This window comes from Plectropomus leopardus, chromosome 1 (genome assembly GCF_008729295.1).
Source record: "Plectropomus leopardus isolate mb chromosome 1, YSFRI_Pleo_2.0, whole genome shotgun sequence".
Taxonomy (NCBI): Eukaryota; Metazoa; Chordata; class Actinopteri; order Perciformes; family Serranidae; genus Plectropomus; species Plectropomus leopardus.
In genome coordinates this window covers 19165125-19186352 of record NC_056463.1, presented here as the reverse complement: position 1 = coordinate 19186352, position 21228 = coordinate 19165125, and the positions used below count along the sequence as shown (strand labels likewise).

Genomic DNA, 21228 nt, shown 5'->3' with positions numbered 1-21228 from the left:
TGCCAATGATTAACCGCAACATTTATTTTTAGACATTATTATTTTTGTGCAGTGTCAAATACAGTCATGCCACTCTGCAAACAAAATGCGTTTTTTCAAAATCAGGATATAAAAATCTTATACATTCTTTTTTTTTTTTTTTTGATGGATAAAACGCGCGATGCAGTAATTCGCATGCGCGTTCAAAGAAAAACATCCATGTCACCTCCAGGCTCCATACTTAATTAAACCTCAACAATAGTTTTTTTTTCTATCTCCTCTTAAAGCAACGAAACCCGGAACAAACAGTTAAATAATGTTAAAGTTGCTGACTGCAAACAAAGCTTTAAAGAAAGTGACAATATGTCGGGACCGAGACATTAGGCTAACGCTAACAGTGTTAGCTTGTTTTCTTCGGATTAGCTTAGCCTTAGCAGTAAAAACAAAACAAAGTTTAATGGCGCGAAGAATTTTTAAAACTTTAAAAATTTTAAATATTGTACCGTTTGAGTGTTTGTTAGACTGCACCGCTTCTTTATCATCATTTTCCCTTTCACTGTAGCATCACAAACAAGCTAACATTAGTTTACCTGTCCAGCAGCTTTGACGAGTCTTGACAGAAACTTGGAGGTGAGTGTTGAACTTACATTTCCCAAGCACGTCTAAAGACATCGCAGGATTTTTGTGGCTGTATGAGCCACCAATGAGCTGTATTATCAGACCACAGCAGCTGACACAGATGAAGTGTTGAACACAGTTCACCAGCAGATGGTGCACTTCATACTTCAGCCCACTGCAAGCAAAGGACACGCAGGACAACGCTGAAGTTAGCCTCTCATTCGTAGCCCCCATTCAGCAGTCAAGAGGAGAGTTGAGGGAAACTAACTTGCATGAGCGACCAGTTTTTTGCGTTTTGCACCTCTTACTGTTGTGAATGCATGTTAGTCATTTTAGGTGAAGCTTTAACGCTGTCTGAAATTCACTTTCACATTTGTGAAACCTTTATTCTATTCGTAAAGATGCAAAAAAAAAAAAAAGGATTTTTCAGTGCATTTTTCACATGTAGACCACACTGGACCAGGTCTCTGGCAAAAAAAAAAAAAAAACATATGTAGACTTGTCAAATCTGGATTAGATTTACCCAGAGAGGCTAGATGTCGATACAAATTCAATTTAAGATTTGTAAAACCTGTATTCTATTATTTATTTATTTATTTTGTAGGGGAGATTTTACTATGTTTTATTACATCTAAACCACATTGAACCAGGTTGGAACCTATATTTTATTTGTGAAAATGCAAAGAGGGACGAGGTTGCAAAAAACCCAAACAAACAAACAAACAAACAAAACCCCTCTAAAATCTCTTTTGTTTGCATTTCACCACTAGAATAAAAAATCTGAAATTGTGTTTTAAATATTCTTTGGTTTTTCTTGAATTATCTAGTCCAGATTTGATCTTTATAGTGGTTTTGATCTAGACCTGGTCCAATGTGGTCTGCATTTAAATGCATTAAAATCTTCCTTTCTTTTTTTCATTTTAACTCACAAAGAGGATAAAGGGTTCACAAATCTTAAAGTGGGTTTCAGACAACGCTAAGGTTTCACCTTGCCGTCTAACATGCTTTCACCACAGTAGGAGGAGTCAAAAACCTTTAAAAAATTACGTCCCCCTTAACTCTCCTCTTAACTATTGAATCGGAAGCTAACTGCCGCGTCGCAGAAACTTGGAGGTGCGTGTTGAATTGATTTCCCAAGCGCACCTGAAGGCATCACACTTGTTGCAGGATTTTGATGGCTGCGTGAGTCACGTATGAGTTGCATTCATGGACGTATTGTAGGAAAGTCAGGGTGCATTATCAGTCCACAGCAGCTAATACAGATAAAGTTTTGTACACAGTTCACCAGCAGATGGTGCACTTCATACTTCAGCCCATCGCAAGCAAAGTCAGCACACAGGGATGAATTATATTCCATATTCTTGAAATGCAAAACTTTTAGTTGAATTAAACAGTATCTCCGTGACTTAAATGGAGGAAAAATGATTACCTAGGACTTAACATAGCGCATGACTGATAGAAGTGCAGACTGTGAGGCTTCAGGCTCCGCCGTGAATAAGCATCCACACAGCAGCGCCTGTGTGTCTGTGCACAGGCTGCACACCACATCACTCCGAGGAGGAGCAGGAGGCAGAGCAGCGGCTCTCAGACATGGCGAAAGAAGGAGCAGATATGACCGAGGAGACCGAGTTCATGATAGACAAAAATGTTGGGAGAGAAACTGAAAACGTGGAGTCGTCCGGCGATGCCAAAGAAATGCGAGCGGTGATCCTGGCAGGTTTTGGAGGTCTGAACAAACTAAGAGTAACCAAGAAGGCAATGCCCGAGCCTCAGGATGGTGAAGTGAAGATCCGCGTCAAAGCATGGTAAACATGAACATATCAGTGATGCATTTTTATGGACTTGTTGGTTTGTGATGTGCTCTGGCCTCCCCGCTGCATGCCCACGCTTCAGTGTAGTTCTGACTATATTATTTGAAAATGTAGCATACATGAAGCCACAGGTCTTTTCTAGTGCAGGAGGTTGGCTGGCTGGAATGAGTCCATTCATAGCAAGCAAACATGAAGAGTAAACTGTTTCCAGCCAAGCCAGCATTTTTTTCCCAGGTAGAGTTAGTCATTTTTAAACACAATGTCTATTTGATAAAAGCACTGATAGTATTCATTAGCTCCTCTTTAAAGAAGATTACAGTCCTGACAAACTCATAGTTGGGGAAATATTCTTAAATCTGCCCTTGTATCCACAGGGGAATAGCCAGTGACTCACTGCTGATTATACTGACATAAATAGTACTGGATAGTCCTAAATCTCTTATCAGCTTTTAAGTATTTTTTTTATTATGGATTTAATTAAGGGTGTACAAAATTGGATTTTTTTGTTGGTATCAGGAATGCCGATATATAACAATTCATTTGGCAGACAACTGATAGCGATATCCATATACCACTTTTTTTCCCAATCTAATTTTAGTAATCATCAAGTCTCTTCAGAGAAATTAACACCATATGCATGCTCTTATTGTGATGGCCCACCAGCACATGGAGGCATAAAATACAATGCTTTTCAATTCATGTAATATACATTAATTGTGCAAAATAAGAAAAATACTTCAACTTAGGGTCAATGTTTTGTGTGTATTTACTTTGTCAATAATATTTTTAAAAAAAGAAATATTGGTTTATAATATCTGCTGAAATTTCCGATGTGCTGATTCCGATATTTAATTTTGAAGCAAATATCCGTCAATGCCGCTGTGCTGTTATTATCATGCATCTCTAGATTTAATAGCTGTTGGGGTGGGCTCAGATGCATTTTTTATTTTCAAATATTGAATCTGAGGGATGTAATGTCAAGAAAATATAAGGTTATATTTATTCTTTGTTGCAGTGGCTTGAATTTCCTGGATCTGATGGTACGTCAGGGAACTATTGATAATCCTCCGAAACCTCCTCTTGTTCCTGGGTTCGAATGCTCTGGAATAGTAGAGTCAGTAGGTGAAAACACAACAGGATTTGAGGTTAGTAACTTTGTGACTCTGTAATGCTGTGATGTATGAATGAATGTTGTCAGTTTCTGAGCAACCGGATCTGCATCCACAAAATTAGAAAAGTGATGTAAGCCTGATAATGAGATTTCCATTTAAATTAATCCATAATCTACTAAGAGCTTCCAGTGTCTGCTTGTTATCTGGCTACTTGTTTCTTTCAGATAGGCGACAGAGTTATGGCTTTTGTCAATTACAATGCCTGGGCAGAAGTTGTTTGCACACCAGTGGATTTTGTCTACAAGATGCCAGAGGAAATGACTTTTGCTGAGGCTGCCGCATTCTCCCTGAACTTTGTGGCTGCCTATATGATGCTCTTTGAGGTTGCCAATCTGCGGGAGGGGATGTCAGTGTTGGTTCACTCAGCAGGAGGTGGTGTAGTAAGTCAATTTCCTTTATGACTGTTGCACAGACACACAAGTACATCCAACTCTCATTATAACCTGTAAATGGAACAAGTTATTTGTTCTCTGTTATTACTTGATAACTGTTGTTTATGCCACAGTGAGTATTTTAAGATTTAGATTCACTGAAAAGAATACTTCACCGACAAAATTACCATTTGTATGTTAACCTTTGAAACCTTAATTGATTATCAGTTTTCTTGTGCTGCCTTCAGATGTCTTCGCAAGAAGACGTCTTTAAACTGTTAAAATCCAAGCAAATTGGTTTGATTTCGTTTGAAAACGTGGGGGGGCAAATTGGGAAAAAATGTCCCACACATTGCAAGAAATTTGTAAAAGATGACATGGAAATTGCTTAAAAATAGTTTTAAAAAAAGAGGAGTGGACAATGAGAAAATTATTCCCAAAAATAGAAAAAAATGTCCAGAATATATATTAAAGTATAAAAAAATTATATTTGAAAAAAATATAACAAAATGTGTGTATATATATTTATATGCCATTTTTCACTAAGGCATGCACATTTTCTTTCTGAATTCACGGTAACAAGGGATGACTAACTGATTTACAAATGGTCATTTTGTGGGTGAAGTACTCCAACTATTCAAAAAACAGTTGACAACGTTGTTGTTACTAACTATTTAATCTTGGTATATTTAGAGTTAACCCCCCGTATTCTCAGGCCTTGATAAAATGTCACAACTGTTTGTTATTTTCAGGGTCAGGCTGTGGCTCAGCTGTGCTCCACTGTACCTAATGTCACTGTGTTTGGGATCGCCTCATGTTTCAAACACGCAGCCATCAGAGACTCGGTGACTCACCTCTTTGACAGGAACGCTGATTATATGCAAGAAGTGAAAAAGTAAGCACAGAAAGTTTGTCCTTATTATGACTGATTTAAGGCTGTGTTAGTTCCTCGTAGTGTGTTTTCACAATATTAATGTTAAAAATGAACTTCAAGGCTTTCTTGGCTATGGTTGTGGAGCATGTTATATGTGAGTGCACCAAAGTGATAACGTGGACCTCTCTCAGCACAGAGGGCTGTGTGAGGAGGCAGATGTTACCTGTTGCCATATTTGGTCTTGTGTGGCCATGGTCCCCATGGCAACTCACGGCTCATCTGAGAGAGCAGCAGCATTGTGTAGGGCGGAGGTCTGCGCTGGCAGTGTGGATCAACTGAGCCAATTAGCACTGAGCATTGATGCCCTAAACATTCCAATCACAAAACACCACGCCGTCATCCCGTTTGCACTACAAAGAAAACACCCTGCAGTGAACACTGCCAGAGATTTGATGTAATATGACCACACAGTTTTTTTTTTTTTTTGCTCTTTTGCAGTGATGTTTTCATCTTTTTTAACCCTTTAAACCCTGGATCAACATCAGTTTTCTTGTGCTGTATTCAGATGTCTTTCACAAGTATTTAAACCTCTGAAACGTGAGCAAATTTGGTTTAATTTTTTTTGAGAACATATAATAAAAGGCAATCAGTAACTCAACATGAAATGTTCTGCAAATTGCAACAAAAAAAAAATTAATAAGTGAAAAGAGAATGACCTAAAAGTTAGCTTAAGAAAAACAGTATTATCGAGTAATTCGGGAAAAACATCAAGAAAATTACATTTAAACTTATTATAATCATATATTTTAAACTAGCCAACAGTAAAACATATATTATTGCTTATTTATATGTATTATTTACTTTTTTTCAGGTCATTTGCTGTTTTAATTTTTCTTTTACTTTTTTGTGCTTATTTCAGGTAATTTTCCTGTAACTTTTTACTAATTTCCTACATTTTTATGGGGTCATTTTTCGTTCAGTTGCTCATTGCCTTCTGCCAATGTTTTTGAAAGAAATCAAGCCAATTGGCTTAGGGTTCAAAGGGTTTAAAACGTTGTTCGTTTATTTAGCGAGCTTCTCCTCTCTTTCAGAAAGCCTTGGCAGTAGTTTGTGGATATGTTGTTGAGTCATTTAATCAGGATACACAGATGAAACATACTGTATTATTTTATTTTTCGGGAGCACTGGTTGTTGCATGTTTCCTGCCTACATATCAACAGTGGAAGTGGATTAATATGCCTTTCATCTCACTGACCCACACATTCCTCTCAGGATCACGAGCAAAGTACAATTATATTAGTCTTTTTACAAAAGGCAAAAACCATGGGAATCACAAGACCACCAAGCAGTTTAGCCAAGCAGGTGTCCAGGGCCACAAGGCAGTTAGTAGTAGCCTTGATAATAACATGCCTTTCATTCTTTCATATTTGTGCCTTTAATGAGGCTCATTGTGGTAGACTTTTTTGTTTGATATATTCTTTGTGCAGCCATTAAATCTTTTGTAACATTGTTTTGTTCCATGTAACATGTAACATAGAAAGCATGTTACTGACGAGGAGTGATGTGGGCATCGCAGAACACCAAGTTCTTTATAAGAAAACTGTAGGCAGAGTCAAAAGAAAAAGAAAAATCGTGGGCTGTATGCTGCAACTTTTGCTCAAAGTAATACTCCAGAGAATCAAGGCTCATAACTTATGAATCCATGATTGGATGAAATATGAGGCTGCTTCAGAGTATGACTCACAGGCTGACTATACTGTATGGACTTATAGACAATGTTTGCACATTTAGAGCTCACAGTCGTAAACTAGGTAACACAGCCACATCACTGTAAACGTTTAAAAGCTTAGCTCGCCTCTGATTGTACTTTATCTCAAATGAATGATGAAACAGTTCGTCTTTCATCTGATTAGTTGATAGACAAAATTAATTTGCAACTATTTAGGGCTGCAATTCATTTTAACTGCTGAATAAAGCTGGGGTAGGCAGAAATGTTACAAAAGGCACAAAAAATGGCAGAATTTGAAAATATGCCCTGCTCCTACATTCTGCCTCTGTCCCAAGTCCCTCCCAGCAGACAACCATGGGCATATGCATGCACTTCATACACCCAGTGTTTCCCGTACATTGATTTATTTAACCTTACGTCATTGGCAGGGTGCACACAGTGCATTCACTTGAGTCCTCCTTGCCCTCCTTGCCCTCTTTGGATTACAACACAATTGGCACACACAAACACATTTCTAGAATAGCAGCCCAAGAGAGGCCAGCAAAAGAGGACAATAAAAAAAGACAGTTTCATGACTATAACTTGGGGGAGAAGTGCATAGATGATAACAAAACATCCAATTTCTTTTTTTGACCCTCCCATTGCTCCAGTCCCCTCCCCTACAAACCCATTTCCTCCCCTCCAGACTTACCCTTTCCAATCCAAACAACCAGTCGTACAAGCTGGAAAAATAATAATAACATATACATTTGTACATATACACATTGTACATACAAATATACAAAGTTTAAAAAACAAAGTTACATTTGTCCTTGATCCTGCTGCATCTTGTTGAGTTGAAGGATGATTGATTAAACACAGCGTGTTGCTGCTGATGGCATCATTTAATTCCTGCGGTGCATTTTATGAATTTGCATCAGAGTCTTGTGTCCTTATGGCTCCGAACAAGGTCTGCCCATCCATTACAACAGCTTGATCCAGGAGACTAGGGGTTACCATGTCTCTGTGAAGATGTGCGCAGAGTAATCTCTGATTACCTGTTTCTGAGTGAGCCTCAATCACATCACATCCACTTTTTTCTCCTGCAACCAAACACTAGTCAGAAGAAGGCTTGGTAGAGGAACAGCTTTCAGGCCAAGTCAGGTCAGCCTCACCCTGATGCTGGCTCTCCTCCCTTTCTTCGTCTGGTGCTTTCAGTTTCGTTTCTCCCCTCTGGTCTGACTGGCCGCTAGGCGTATGCCATTTTGTGGGGATCCTTTTGTGGTTTGCTGCATTCAGTCCAAACCCCACACAGCTTTTCCGGATGTAGATAAGTGCTTCCCTATCGTAGAAAAGACGTGCTTCAGCAGGAGTGGCCATGGTGTTGAAAAAAGTAGAAAAATGTAGCAAAAGGTAGCAAAGATTTGAGGAGCTACAGGCTGCTGGAGCTACAGGCTGTTGCATCTATATGCGCTGTCATCATAGCAGCATACTAATTTATATACATAGCCATACACATACACATCATACACACATATACATACTAAAAATAAAATAAAATATCTAAATCAATACAATGTATAAATAATCTAATCTAATAATAATGATAATAATAATTGCATACAACAGGTGATTTTAAAAAAAGATTAAAAAAAACACATGAGACAGACTTTTTTTGGTTGGCAGCTGTAGCGACTCAAAACACATACCCCTTAGCACCGGGTGTCACAGCAGGCTGGTGGCTAGCTGCAGCGCTTGGTCTAACCTGTTAGCTCATATGGCATGGAGTCGGGGCTTTCTGGTCCCGCAAAGTTGGGGTTGTGCTGGCTTGATTCCTCTTGCTGCTGCCATTGACTGGAGGTCAGTCTTCAGGACTGCTGATGTGTGATGGATGAAACAATTTATTGAAATATTGTTAACATTTGCTTTAGTTGCAGCTCTAATGTCCAGACTAAAAAACATAGTGCATTAGTTAATGTAAATGTTTTTTTTGCCTGTGGACTTCATCTTTACTTTGTTCTTGATGTTTTAGGATTTCTCCAGAGGGAGTAGACATCGTGTTGGACTGCCTGTGTGGGGAAAACACAGGGAAAGGCCTGACTCTGCTGAGGCCTTTGGGAACCTACATACTCTATGGTGGGAACAATACTCATGCTCATGAAATAACTAAACATTTTGTATTTGTATGCAGTCACATTTAAGTCAATTTTGCATCAAGTTAGAGAAGTTAGCAGGTAAGGGAATAGTTTGACATTTTGGGAAACATGCTTACATGCATATTTTTTTCATGGTTGGAGGAAGCGAAGATGCATTGTCCATCTTTTTTTATACATTCATTGGAACAAACAGATTTGACACTTGAGTCGCCCTCAGTCTTCATTACGTTCAGTGCCCAGTCCTGCTCCACATCCCATCATCCTCATCTTTAGCTAACTCTCCTAACCTCCACCATCAGAGTCTGAGCTCCATCAGGGGGATATTTCTAAACCAACCATGGAATCTCCACCTCCAAATATACACATCACAGTGGGGTCTAATGGCCAAAGAACTCGTCATTATTCATCTTTATTATGTACTATGTAAAAAAATATTGCTCACTTTAGATAAAGTCCTCCCCTGATTGAAATGCTAATTTAGTGACTGCAGGAAATAAACTAAAAGTTGCTGAGAGGCTTCAGCAGGGCCGGGTCTGTTTTGTGACATGTTGAAAAAGGATAGTTATACGCACATCGCCTAGGTGCAAGGCTATCAAAAAACAACTGTCATGAGGGAAAAAAAGGTAAAGGCGTTACCTTTTTTTCTCTCTATTCTGTGACACACCAACAAAAAAGGTTTGCTGAGCTTCAAAACAACATCAAATAATGAAAAAGGAATATACGTATTGTAATGTGCATAAACTTATAATCAAAATAATCAAAGCGGTCAAAGAATATGTGGTCAACAAAAAATACAGAGATGCACTCACCCTCTTCCCTATTAACCAGTCACTGGTGAAAAGCAGATGCTCATATAGATTAATATAATTTGTTGCTTATTTTTACAGGGACAACGCACAATTGAAAGTAATTGCACCAGAGTTAGCTAGTAACTCATTTGCATCTATTGTCCCTGGGCAGGTTAAAAAAAAACAAAAAAAAAAACATTAAACAGCAAGTAGTACCAAAAACAGGACAATAAATAAAAATACATAAATACAAACATTTCACTACATAAAACAACACAGTGCATAAAAGACCATAGACCATAAGTGTCACTGACCATATCATGTGACCAAACTCTCCCTATAACTGCAATCATGCAAATAATAAATAATATTATTCCAAAATACTAACAAAAAATATGTAACAATTCCAAAATATAAACCATCCCAAATCTCAATAATCTTACTAAAATCCATTCCTTTCTAAATTAATTCACGGCAGCCTGCAGCTAAGCTAAGCCAACCATTTCCTTGCTGTAGCTTAATTTTGAACAGACATACATGCGAGTGGTATCAATCCTCTCATCTAACTCTCAGCAAAAAAAATCAAATTTGAATATTTCCTTTAGACCTGTTCAAACTGAAAACATAAATATTTAAAATAGGTCTTTTTGTATTTCCTGTTTGCAGTTAATCAGCTGACAGCAAGCAAACATGGACCCAAACTGTTGCCAAACAATACATTTCCAGTGAAACGGTCCATAATGTCAAACTATTCCTTTAAAAACAAGTCTTGCATTGATTAAATGTGTTGGGGGTTAACCTGAGTATGAGATAGTGAGTCTTTGAATAAAACATACTCCACAGCCTTTTAATTACTTTGGTTTGTGTTAAGCCTCATGAATCAAGTAGCTGCATTAGATGGAGATAAATTCATTAGTTTGATAGATACTGAATATGTGCGAAAGCATGCTTGCACAGATCTGAGGGTCTAAAGATGCCAACTGTTCCTCCCCCACCTTCCCCTTTCGTGCTTTGTGTCTCCCTGTTACTGACCACTCGCTCTTCTTCCCAGCCTTTTGCACAGCATACAACAATCCTTTTATTTTTGTTTTTTCAGGCGCATCAAACATGGTAACTGGGGAAACAAAGAGTTTCTTCAGCTTTGCAAAATCTGTGAGTCAGAGATGCAGTCTATCATCATCATTTGAAGGAAACAGTGCTACCCAATGAACATTTCATCATTTCATGGCAAATGAAACACACAAATGAGTCACTCAGAGTGAATGTGTCTCTCTGTTTTTTGTTTTTCTGTAGTGGTGGCAGGTGGAGAAGGTTAACCCTATTAAACTATACGAGGAGAACAAAGTCATAGCGGGATTCTCGCTCCTCAACCTCCTCTTCAAACATGGGAAATGTAGTCTTGTGAAGTCAGTGATGGACAAACTCTTGTGTCTCTATGAACAAAAGAAGATCAAACCAGTAGTGGACTCCCTGTGGGCGCTGGAGGAGGTAAGAGCCTGGTGTGATTTGAGGGTGTATTGAAGTCAATGATGAGAAAATTAGTAATGATCAATCACAGCGGTTACATAAAGAGAAGCCAGGTTTAAGATTAAATAGATTTTATGCAAACATCTTGGACAGCATATAATCTCTTGTTTGTTACTGCTGCTTTCTGTGGGACATTGTCAGCTGTTCTTGGACATTCTTCCACAGATGGTGGGTAGGTTGTATCTTCCTGTTCCACAATTATTTCACACCCACGCAGCAAAGCAGGCCATACGTCAATCACTTCACGTTCAATTTCTACAAATCCTTTTAGTCTTCCTTTAACTGCGGCTGCTCCATTTCTTGGAATCTGTGTAAAGTTCACCTGCACACACCTAATCACAATAGCCACTTTTCACAAAGACCTCAAGTATAACTGCAGTGTTTATTTGGTTAGTTCTCAGGAGCATTGACTACTTGCTCATGTTACAGTAGTAATGCATAAGCCACAAGAGGTGGAAAAGTGTTTGCAGAAATTGCACAATATTTTTTTGAAGTGCCGACTTTGAAATATAACGGGATCATCAGTGCAGGTACAAACAACTGTTTGATACTTTTTTCTAATGCTAGCCATCTTGATGCACACTGTTCTTTCATTGGTCAGCCTAGCACGCTTGATAAAGAGAAACCTATTGCAATTTAGATATTCTTCGGGTCCTTTTTCAGAGTTTTTTTTAAACTATGATAAAGGAAAACCATGTTAAACAAAATATAGAGGACCCCAATAATGAGTCTTAAAACCAAGAAATTAGTTTAATTTCAGCACCTCCAATTCCCTCATCTCAAAGTTATCAAGATTTTTTCATGGGTTTTTGGTCATAAGCCTGAAATGAGGTCTGTGGTTAATACAAGATGGAGAGACTTTCACATTTTGTTCTACGACATAAAATGAATTCGTAAATACTTCACTGTGAACTTTGAAGCTCTTATGTGTCTTAAAAAAGACGGTTGTTAAGTGGCTAAATGAGACTACTGAATGTCATCACATCAGCTTTACACCCTTGTAGCAGCGGCAACGCAACCATAGTGTAATTCATTTATAGCCTAACATTAGCTACATTTAGGCTTCAAATAATCCTGTAAGTGGTGTTAATTTGTGAAGAATATCATGCCAAACAAAATGTGTAAGTATCGTAAAAGTTTGTTTACCACAGATCTTATATTCTGCAGTGATCCAAGGTCCAATGGAAAAATCCCATAGGCTTTTTGACAAGGAAACCAGGGTGATGTTAGCTTCTGGGTTGGCCTACAGGAAAACATCATTCCTGGGGCACTCTGTTAGCATTAGCATTAGTATTAGTATAAGTATTTCACTGTTTCAGTTTCAAATATTCAGTGTTTAGAAAGTATGGGGATATATTGGCAGAAATGGAACAGATAATATAATAAGTTTAAGTGTATAATAAGTTTTTTCTTTACTGTATAGTCACCTAATAATAAGAATTGTGTTTTTCTTAACCCAGAACTGTAGTTTCTATAGTATTACAGAATAGACAAACCAAAAACAGGATGTAGAAAGGCCCATATGTGTTTTTATGATTTCAGGTCATGCACCGTAGATGGAAGTCACTCTGTGATGAGGGTGTCAGGAAAAACACTGATTTTTTTTTTTTAATTTGAAACTACTTTATTCAGTATTTTTATTGGTTTTAATCACCTGGTCCATTTGTTTTGAAGAAAATGAGACCTCTGGGGATAATTTGTCCCATGTTAAAAACCTCCTCAGCAATGAACACTGAGGGAACTTTAACCAGGAGGAGTTTCAGCTGGTTCCAATCTCCAAGAAGGCACTAAATCCCCCTAAATCTTATGCACTTTTTCTATATAATGTGTCTGGAGGGGGACTGAATTAGAGCGATTCTATCAGCATAAGTTTAAACTGAAAGAGATTTGCCTAATCATTTCCATTAATGATATCAGAACACATCTTACAGATCCACTGTCTTTACAAGTAAAGTGTTTGGAGTCTGTTCCACCGCCAAAAATGCTCCAAGGATTCAGATAAAAGGTGAGGCAGTCCAGTTAATCCACCACAAGGAGCTAATAACAAGTCATTGTGAATTTACAGAGAGAGGACAGGTTAATGAAATAATCTCCAGATTTTCATTTCTCATGGGAAACTCCCCTGGTACTGATTGTCATTAAACTTTGGCAGATTTGTCAGGCCATTCAGTGGAGCCATTGCCCATGAAGAATCTCATTAGAGGGGAGGATGGCGTGGGATGTAGCCTGCCTCATTTGTTCATAGGCCTGGGCGGAGAATTCAGAGGGCATTAGTTTACATGTTGACCATTGCAACCTTTTTTCTGGAATAAAAAGTTGGAGAATGCGCGTGACTGAAACAGAATAACAGGACCACCAGAAGTTTAGTTAAGATAAAACAAATGATCTTTTCCAGCCGGGCGTCCCAAGGAAAATGATATTTAGGATACTACAAAATAAAAGGAAGCCAACATACAGTATATGGCATAGATTTTTGAAAGTATCAGAAAAGCCCCATAACACATTCTTGATCTTATCCCCTCGTGGTACCTAGCAGCAAAGTGTGGCACAAGTTTCTGACCTATTTTTGCTTTTGGCATGGTTTCTGCCATTTCCTTTAGCAAATGAATGCTTTTTACACAATGATGTCCAGACAAAGAGGGACATTCAGTTGTGTCTTTGTGTGGACTGTAATGAGAAGGCAAGATATGGCACCCTGCGCGATCTTTTGTGATGTGTGAATTTTTTTCTCTCTTAACAACTGAGTCAGAGCAGCTTTAATGAGCAGCAATGATGCTTCATTGTTAACAAGTTTTGACCTGCTAGATAGGTTGTTGGGCGTAGATCAGAAAATGCCACAGAATATTTGTTCAATAAGTTCATTGTTTTCATGCACATTCGGTTCATATAGACTCAACTTGGACTTTACCATGATGTGGTCATTGGGGTGTTGGTGCACACAGATGGCAGATTGAGACTTCATTGCTGTATTGTGTTTAGCTGGAGTAAACTGATCAATATTTGAGCTTACCTTGCTTATCTCATTCCTCTATCACCCCGCCTGTAGCAATCAGACTGCATTTGATTGAGAAAATGGGCAAAAGCTCCAACTTAAAGGAACAGTTCACCCAAAAATTAAAAAAAAAAACAAAACATATTTTTCCTCTTACCTCTAGAGCGATTTAAATCTTTGATACCTGAGCGGATTGGCTTGTTTCCTTGAAAGAAATAATAAAAAATAATACAAACAAAAAGGAAACAGAAAAAAAAACAAGGCAAACAAGACATGGAAAAAGTGCTGAAAATATATACAATTCTGTGATGTAACTTTAAATACATAATTATAAGTATAGTCCCCCCCCCCCCTTTTTTTTTTCCTTTTTTACTAAAGACTTTTCCCCTAGCTTAAAAAAAAAAGTGAAGTTGAATACTAAACGGTGGAGAGACAGTGTTAGAAACCCAATAGTTTAAAGTCTGATAATTTCTTGAAATTTGTAGAACATTTCTTGAAAAGTTGCTCATTGCTTTTATAGCCATTTTTTTCAAAATAAATCACATCAGTTAGCTCAGAGTTGAAAGGTTAAAATGCTTTTGAAGGATGTTTCAAAGCAGCAAAAGAAAAGTGATGTCGCTCCAGGTTTCAAAGGCTCGATAGTTTGTTTTGTGTGACTGATGAGTGTCGGCTGTGTCTGCCTCCTCTCCATTATAATGGAACTAGATGGCACTCAGCTTGTGGTGCTAAAAGCATCAGTAAATTACTTTTGAAAAACTCAACAGTGATATCTCCTCCAGAAATCATGACCAGGCTACTCGCAATAAAGCACAGATTTTGTTGTGAACAGTTTCATGTGGGAACTATTTTCTTTCTACCAAACTTCATTCGCCAAACGTGTGTGTGCATATACCTTTAGCTCACCCAGCACCACTGAGCTAGGTAATGTTACAGCTGGGCAGGGAGGGCTTTTTTGATGTTAAGATGATGTGCTGTCATTGACAACAAGGTCTGCAGATTATCTCAAGTAACCGGATTATGATTTCTGGGATGAGACATTGCCGCTGAGTTTTTCCAATGTATTTTTTGGTGCTTTGAGCACCACAAACTGAGTGTCATCTAGTTCCATTACATTGGATAGAAGGCAGACATCTCTATGGCCGATATCGCCAACATTTGTCAACTCACTAAAACAATCTAGACTGATAAATAGCACTACAGGTAACAAGAAAAATACATATTTCTTGTTTTGGTGGTGAACTGTCCCTTTAAGCTGACAGTTGTCTGGTCAGATAGATTCTGACATATTGTCTTACTTAGTTATGTTCACCAAGCCGTAGTAACTGCAACTGTGAAAAATAAAATGTCAGCCAATAAAACACTGTGGACAGATGTTTCCACAGACTCCCTGAAGGCAGAATCTCTGCCTTTTTATTGCGAGTAGACTGATTAAAACTCCAGCCTGTGCTCTTTCTCCTGTTAATATGTTTGCAGTGTATCTAGGTGTTAAGCACTGCTGTCCTTATTAGTATATCACACTTGGTGAGTCAGTCATGGTTCCATCTGTAACGTTTCACAGTTTATAATTTCAGTATTTCTGAAAGAAAAATAAATTCTGCATTACTATGAAATGTTTAATTGATATTGCGCTAGGTGTAAATGTTTTGCCCTCATAAACAATGAAAGTCTCACTGCCTAAGGTCTGGTGAAATATTGTGCCAGAACAGTGCGTCTAGCTGGCAGAGGTTTATATAAATCACCCATGTTACAATTTAAGTTATTTTATACTTTATTCATACTTGTATAGATGAAATACAAATAAACATATGATTTAGGATGTTATATCTTTGTAGAGATGAGGACTTTATTGTTAGTTTAAGTTTTTTAAAAAGTGAATAGTGAATATAAAAATAATTTGTTTTTGCAGAATGTGACTCACTTTAAATTTGCATGAGACGTCATGTATTTGTTATTGAAGCCCACTTTAGACAGGCGTCTAAAGCTGGTTTATCAAATCTCCAATGCAGAATACAGCCTGCATTGTCCCTGCAATCACAGGTGAAGTGAAGCAGTGTACTTGTGTGCTTAATATAAACCATAATGGATCAGTTTTGCAGACAGTGAAGTGTTCAGTGTGATGTCAAATGTAGCCCAGCGGGGTGAGTCAGCATCATTTAGTCTGCATTAGACTCATTCACTTCTCTCACAGAGTAAGTTTGGATTATAGCTGTTATGAGGAAGTGGTCCTGTGTCCTGTGTGGGACCTGGCAATTGTTGCAAAAGTGTCTTTGTGTGGATCAGCAGGTGATTTGAAAATGTCATTTTAATGATACAGCACGCTTCATGTTGAAGAGCTTCAAGTTTTACAACAGTTTTTCACCAAATCTATGAGAAGTGAAAAGTTGTTTGGCGTCCTCATTTCTTACTTTTTTTAAACCCTTAAAAACCTGGATAATCATCACTTTTCTTGTGCTTCATTCAGAAGCCTTCCATAAGTATTTAAACCTGTAACCCTGAGCAAATTGATGCAATTTCTTTCAAAACATGGCAAGAAAAAGCAAAGAGCAACTTGGCAAGAACTGTCCCACAAATTGGCAGAAATTAGTAGATTTAGAAAATTATTTTTTTTTAAACTTAGGGAAAACTGTCCAGAGAACTATATATTTATAATTATCATAGATTTCCCGTATATTTAAAGCTACTTTACTTATATATTTTAAATTATTTTACAGAGTTATTATAATAAGCTGTTTCTGTCATTTCCTTGTCTTAGTATTTATTTATTCACACTATTCATCAAGTTTCCCTTTTTTGGACTTGTTTTGTTTGTTTTTGTTTTCCTTTTTTTAAAATTTTCTTTTACTTTTTACTAATTTCACTTTTTTTATATCAAGACTTTTTAGAGATTCTCTAATAATATCAAATAGTTATACAATTTTTAGATGTTAAAATTAATGTGATACCACAGTTGATGCATATTGTTGTTTGTTCACTATTCAGCTTGTTCAAAGTAAGTTAATTGTTGTGTTTTATTGTCAGGTAAAAGAGGCCATGCAGAGAATCCATGACAGAGGCAACATCGGAAAACTCATTTTGGATGTGGAGAAGTCCCCCACCCCTCTGGTATTATCCACATTTTCTTATGTGTTTTTTCACACTTAATCGTAGGAATGAAAATATCAGAAAGCATACACAATTAGGCCTTGAAGTAGCTCTTGACCTTCAATGCAATTCTACAAAGATTTACAGCGAGACACCTTTCAAAGTGAGAGTGGCTGATGAATTTAAAGTAATTATGCCATCTGATGATATAAAACATACATAAAATACAATTTATAGATTAAAGTATGATTTACAGCTACAGCTTCTAGTTTATAATATGCACAATAACCAAATAAAGGAGACCAGTTTAAATAAGTTGAATTAGTTTGATTTGAATTGTCTGTGTGCTAAATTAGATAAATATTGATGACAAAAATCACATACAATTAAAACATTAAATGATGTTGATGGTCGAGGGTACATGACCATCAGATGTAAGAGCAAAGAGGAAGCAAGTGGCAGTAAGTGGCCTGATCATATTTATTTAGCCAGTGTAGATCTACAGTGATACGTTTTTTGAAATGTTTTTTATTTTTTGAAAACACTGTTAACATTAGAGGGTGATGTGTAAGAAGGGCCATCTCTCTGGGCTAGATCTCTGTGCTTAATCCCTTGAAACAAGAGAAAATTGGTTTGATTTCTTACAAAACAAAATATCGGGCGAAGCCGATCAGCAGCTCAACAAAAGAAAGAAAAGAACAAATTAGTAAAAAGGTTACAAGAAAAAATTTCACCATGTTGCTCACTGCCTTTTTCGCCATGTTTTTTGAAAGAAATCAGGTTTGCTTGGGTTTTTTTTCTTTTTTTGTCAGATTATTTTTGGGGGATTTTTCTCTTTATTGATAGGACAGCTGTAGAATTACAGGAACTGTGGGAGAGAGAGGGAATGACACGCAGCAAAGGGCCACAGGCCGGAAACAAACCCGGGCCGCTGCAAAGGCCTCAGCATATGGGGCGCACACTCTAGCAGGTGAGCTAGACGCCGCCCCATTTGCTCAGGTTTAAACGGTTAAACAGCTTGTCAAAGGCATCTGAATGCAGCACAAAAAAAGCTGTCGTAGATCTAGGTTTCAAGGGGTTAATTAACCACACAGCTAATTTGCTGGCTGACTTGCAGTGTGGTTGTGTAGCTGTGAGTGTTGCTGCCAATAAAAAGTTACATTTGACATTTCTGATGCCCAAAGCACATTTCCAGGTCCAGTCAGAGTCATAATTGTGTAGGACTCCTCCTGTTTAATCGCAGTTGTTTCCATGGCGATCTCAACATCAAATCTAGAAACACTATTAGATGTGTGGACAAACTCCTGTTGACGGTATAGACCCCGTAAACAGCAGCCCATTAGCAGAGGGCACATTTACATATTTACTGTACAGCTTGATGCGAGCTTCAGTATACACTATGTTCACCTCCGTGTCTGTGTTTGGGTCGCTCAGTATACAGCTAATTACAGCTAAATATTATTTTACCACTAGATGGCCAGCGACAGCACAGAGACCAGTGAAGCCGGAGAGGAAGAAGAGGAGCCAGAGGGAGACAACGACAGCAAGGAGCGAATGCCTTTCATCCATTAAAACCCAGCAAACCCCACCGCAACACGCCTAGAGACTGCAGAGGCCGGACTGACTCACCGCAGAGGAGCACAACCACACACAAGTGTTGTGCAGTATGTGTGTATGTATGCATGTGCAGTATGCATGTATGCATGAATGTATGTATGTATGTACAGTTTATGTTTGTACTTCTTGTCTATTGTTTGTCAGTTGAGTGGTCAAGCATTTTTTTTTTTTTGGTAAAAGATGACTAACATGCTTGTCACCCAGGCAACAGGGGGCAAGTGCCATTCTCTATAGGTATTATGAAGTCATGTTATGCTAGCCAATAATGCGAATGGATTTGAGCACATTTCACATGAATTAAATCTGCCAACAGCTGAATGAATCAGCATTTAAGGGCATATTATGGAGGACTTGCCTTAAGAAAATCAGCACTTGCAGTGGTGGCAGTTTCTCTCTCTGCAGAGACTCTGCCCTCTGCCTGTATTTTCTTATTTTCTTCATATCTGGGTTTTCGGTGTTTTTTTGTAACCAAATTTTATTTAACATCTAACAGTAGAACAGTACAGTAGTGCAGATTCATGTTTTTTTCTTTTTAAGCAAAATGATTCCCCCAATGTAGCACTGTCCTGCAGGGTTGTGAGGGGGTGTGGTTGTGTTTATTTGTGCTTTAGAATGTAACCACTGTGAAACTATCAGAAAATGTTTTATGACTTCGATTCACTACTCCAGCTCACTTGACCACCGCTGCTCCCTCGGTCTCATTCAGCCAAGGAGGAAGGGCCACGTTTAAAATGTTGTCTTTACAAACAGTAAGCGACAAAATTCTGCATAGTATGCCTTTAAAACCTGCTTTGAAAAAAGATTTATTAAAGTGTCATATAAGCTTAAGATTTCACAAGATGTCATGACGCAATGACAGCTGTAAACTGAGAGCAAACAAGTGACAGAAGTTTGACAAGATGACCCCAACGTTTTGATGCTTCTGATCACAGGAGTGTATCACTCTCTCATGCTACAATAGAAACGTGTAACCCCCCCAGAGGTAGAAAAGTCTGTGTGTAGATTTTTGCTTGATATTTTATTCTGAGGTGCCAACATTGTAATATTACGGGATCACCAGTGCCTTTGAGCTGCAAACGAGCGTTTGATACTTGAAATGCTTTTCTCGTGTGAGGCTAGCATTAAGCAAATCAACAAAGAAAGGTATTTTTAACTGGAAATGGATGCGTTAACTATTAAAAAACTTTTCCTCCTCTGACTAAATAAATTTGTATAGAGGTAAATCCACAGCGCCACGAGAGCCCTGTGTATGAAAAATGAGGACAAATAGGACATAAATCTTTTATTAAAATACATAATATACATCACCATACAGTATTACAAAAGTGAAAGGTCACAAACATTTGATATGAATACACGTAAACAGAAGAGAACATGAGATAAATCAGTAAACTCTGAGTTTTGAAGGAGGATCATAAAGTGGTCAGACTGCAGTTCAAGGTTTGCAGTCTCTGCTTTGTTTGTCTGACCAAAGTTGTTAACTTGCTGGTGCCTCACAACAAAAGTGCCATAAAACTCCAACATACACTATTTTTACAGTGAGCTGATGTACAAAGGCAGGGTGATTTAGGTCTGAGTAACTCTGTTTAGGATTTTATTTAAGTATGATGCCCTCTGCTTTACTCTACATCTGCAAGCTGTTAGTAAAACGAAAAATTTATGAATGGCTGAGAAAGGAACAAGTGTTCACGCCGACATATTCAAATCACTAATCTGTTTTGTTTTTTAATTTATCAAAGAATAAACTAACTGTATTGTTCTCACTGTTCATTGGACCTTTAGTGTATTTTATATCAGCTAGCCATGTGAATTATTTATTATGTTACTTGAATTATTAAAATAAAACCGGAGCACATGTCAAGAAGTATTTTCTCAACTATAAAAACAACAAAACATGTCTTACATAATCTGCCATTTTAAGAAATAAAAAATCTATCAGCTAAACTAAAAGGAGTGAAGTTGAACGCTAAACGGTGGAGAGACAGTGTTAATGGGTGTACAAAAGTGATGAAATAAGTAGTTTCAGAAGCTGATTTCTAGTCTTGGAAGTAAGAATAATGATGTGTAGACATTTTGGAATTATATCTTAATTTTGATGCCTTTGTGTGTGTGTGTGTGTGTGTGTGAGAGAGAGAGAGAGAAAGAGAGAGAGAGCGTTTTTGTGAGTGTTCACATAATGCCATGTAAAAAAACCTGAAGAAGTGTTCATCATTGTAGTGTGCTCACGACATTCCTTATAAACTCTGGTTTACCTGTGCTAGTATATTTTTGTCACTTTTTTGCTTGTGTACTTTCTTTGAGTACAGCTCTGTTTACTTGAATAAATGTATCTGCATAGCATTCTGTGTTTGTGTCTTTGTTTTAGTTGAATTTGTTTCACAGGAAATTTTACATCATTCCTGAGGGAGTTCTTTCCAACTTACATTGAAAAAGAAAGTTCCTTCCTTCTCTTTTAATACATCATATAAATATGTTTTCATGAGCTTACGTATCAATGAAGAATAATTTCTGTTACCTTGTTTGGAGTAAAATGT

At 37.7% G+C, this 21228-nt stretch overlaps 1 protein-coding gene across 1 annotated transcript; it reads left to right on the top strand.

Annotated features, from left to right (window-relative positions):
• Nucleotides 1–2029: 2029 nt before the first annotated feature.
• On the top strand, nucleotides 2030–18713 carry vat1l (vesicle amine transport 1-like). The gene is made up of 9 exons (XM_042489972.1): nucleotides 2030–2402; nucleotides 3424–3553; nucleotides 3745–3960; nucleotides 4704–4846; nucleotides 8566–8669; nucleotides 10574–10629; nucleotides 10771–10965; nucleotides 17015–17098; nucleotides 18551–18713. Exons 1-9 carry the CDS (start codon nucleotides 2188–2190, stop codon nucleotides 18647–18649), a joined length of 1242 nt encoding a protein of 413 aa, XP_042345906.1. The 5' UTR covers nucleotides 2030–2187; the 3' UTR covers nucleotides 18650–18713.
• The last annotated feature ends 2515 nt before the right edge of the window (nucleotides 18714–21228 follow it).

Coding starts and splice junctions, on each gene's coding strand:
- vat1l (XM_042489972.1), top strand. CDS start 2,188: ATGGCGAAAGAAGGAGCAGATATGACCGAGGAGACCGAGTTCATGATA. Junction 3,554..3,744: donor AAAACACAACAGGATTTGAG/GTTAGTAACTTT, acceptor TGTTTCTTTCAG/ATAGGCGACAGAGTTATGGC. Junction 8,670..10,573: donor GGGAACCTACATACTCTATG/GTGGGAACAATA, acceptor TTGTTTTTTCAG/GCGCATCAAACATGGTAACT.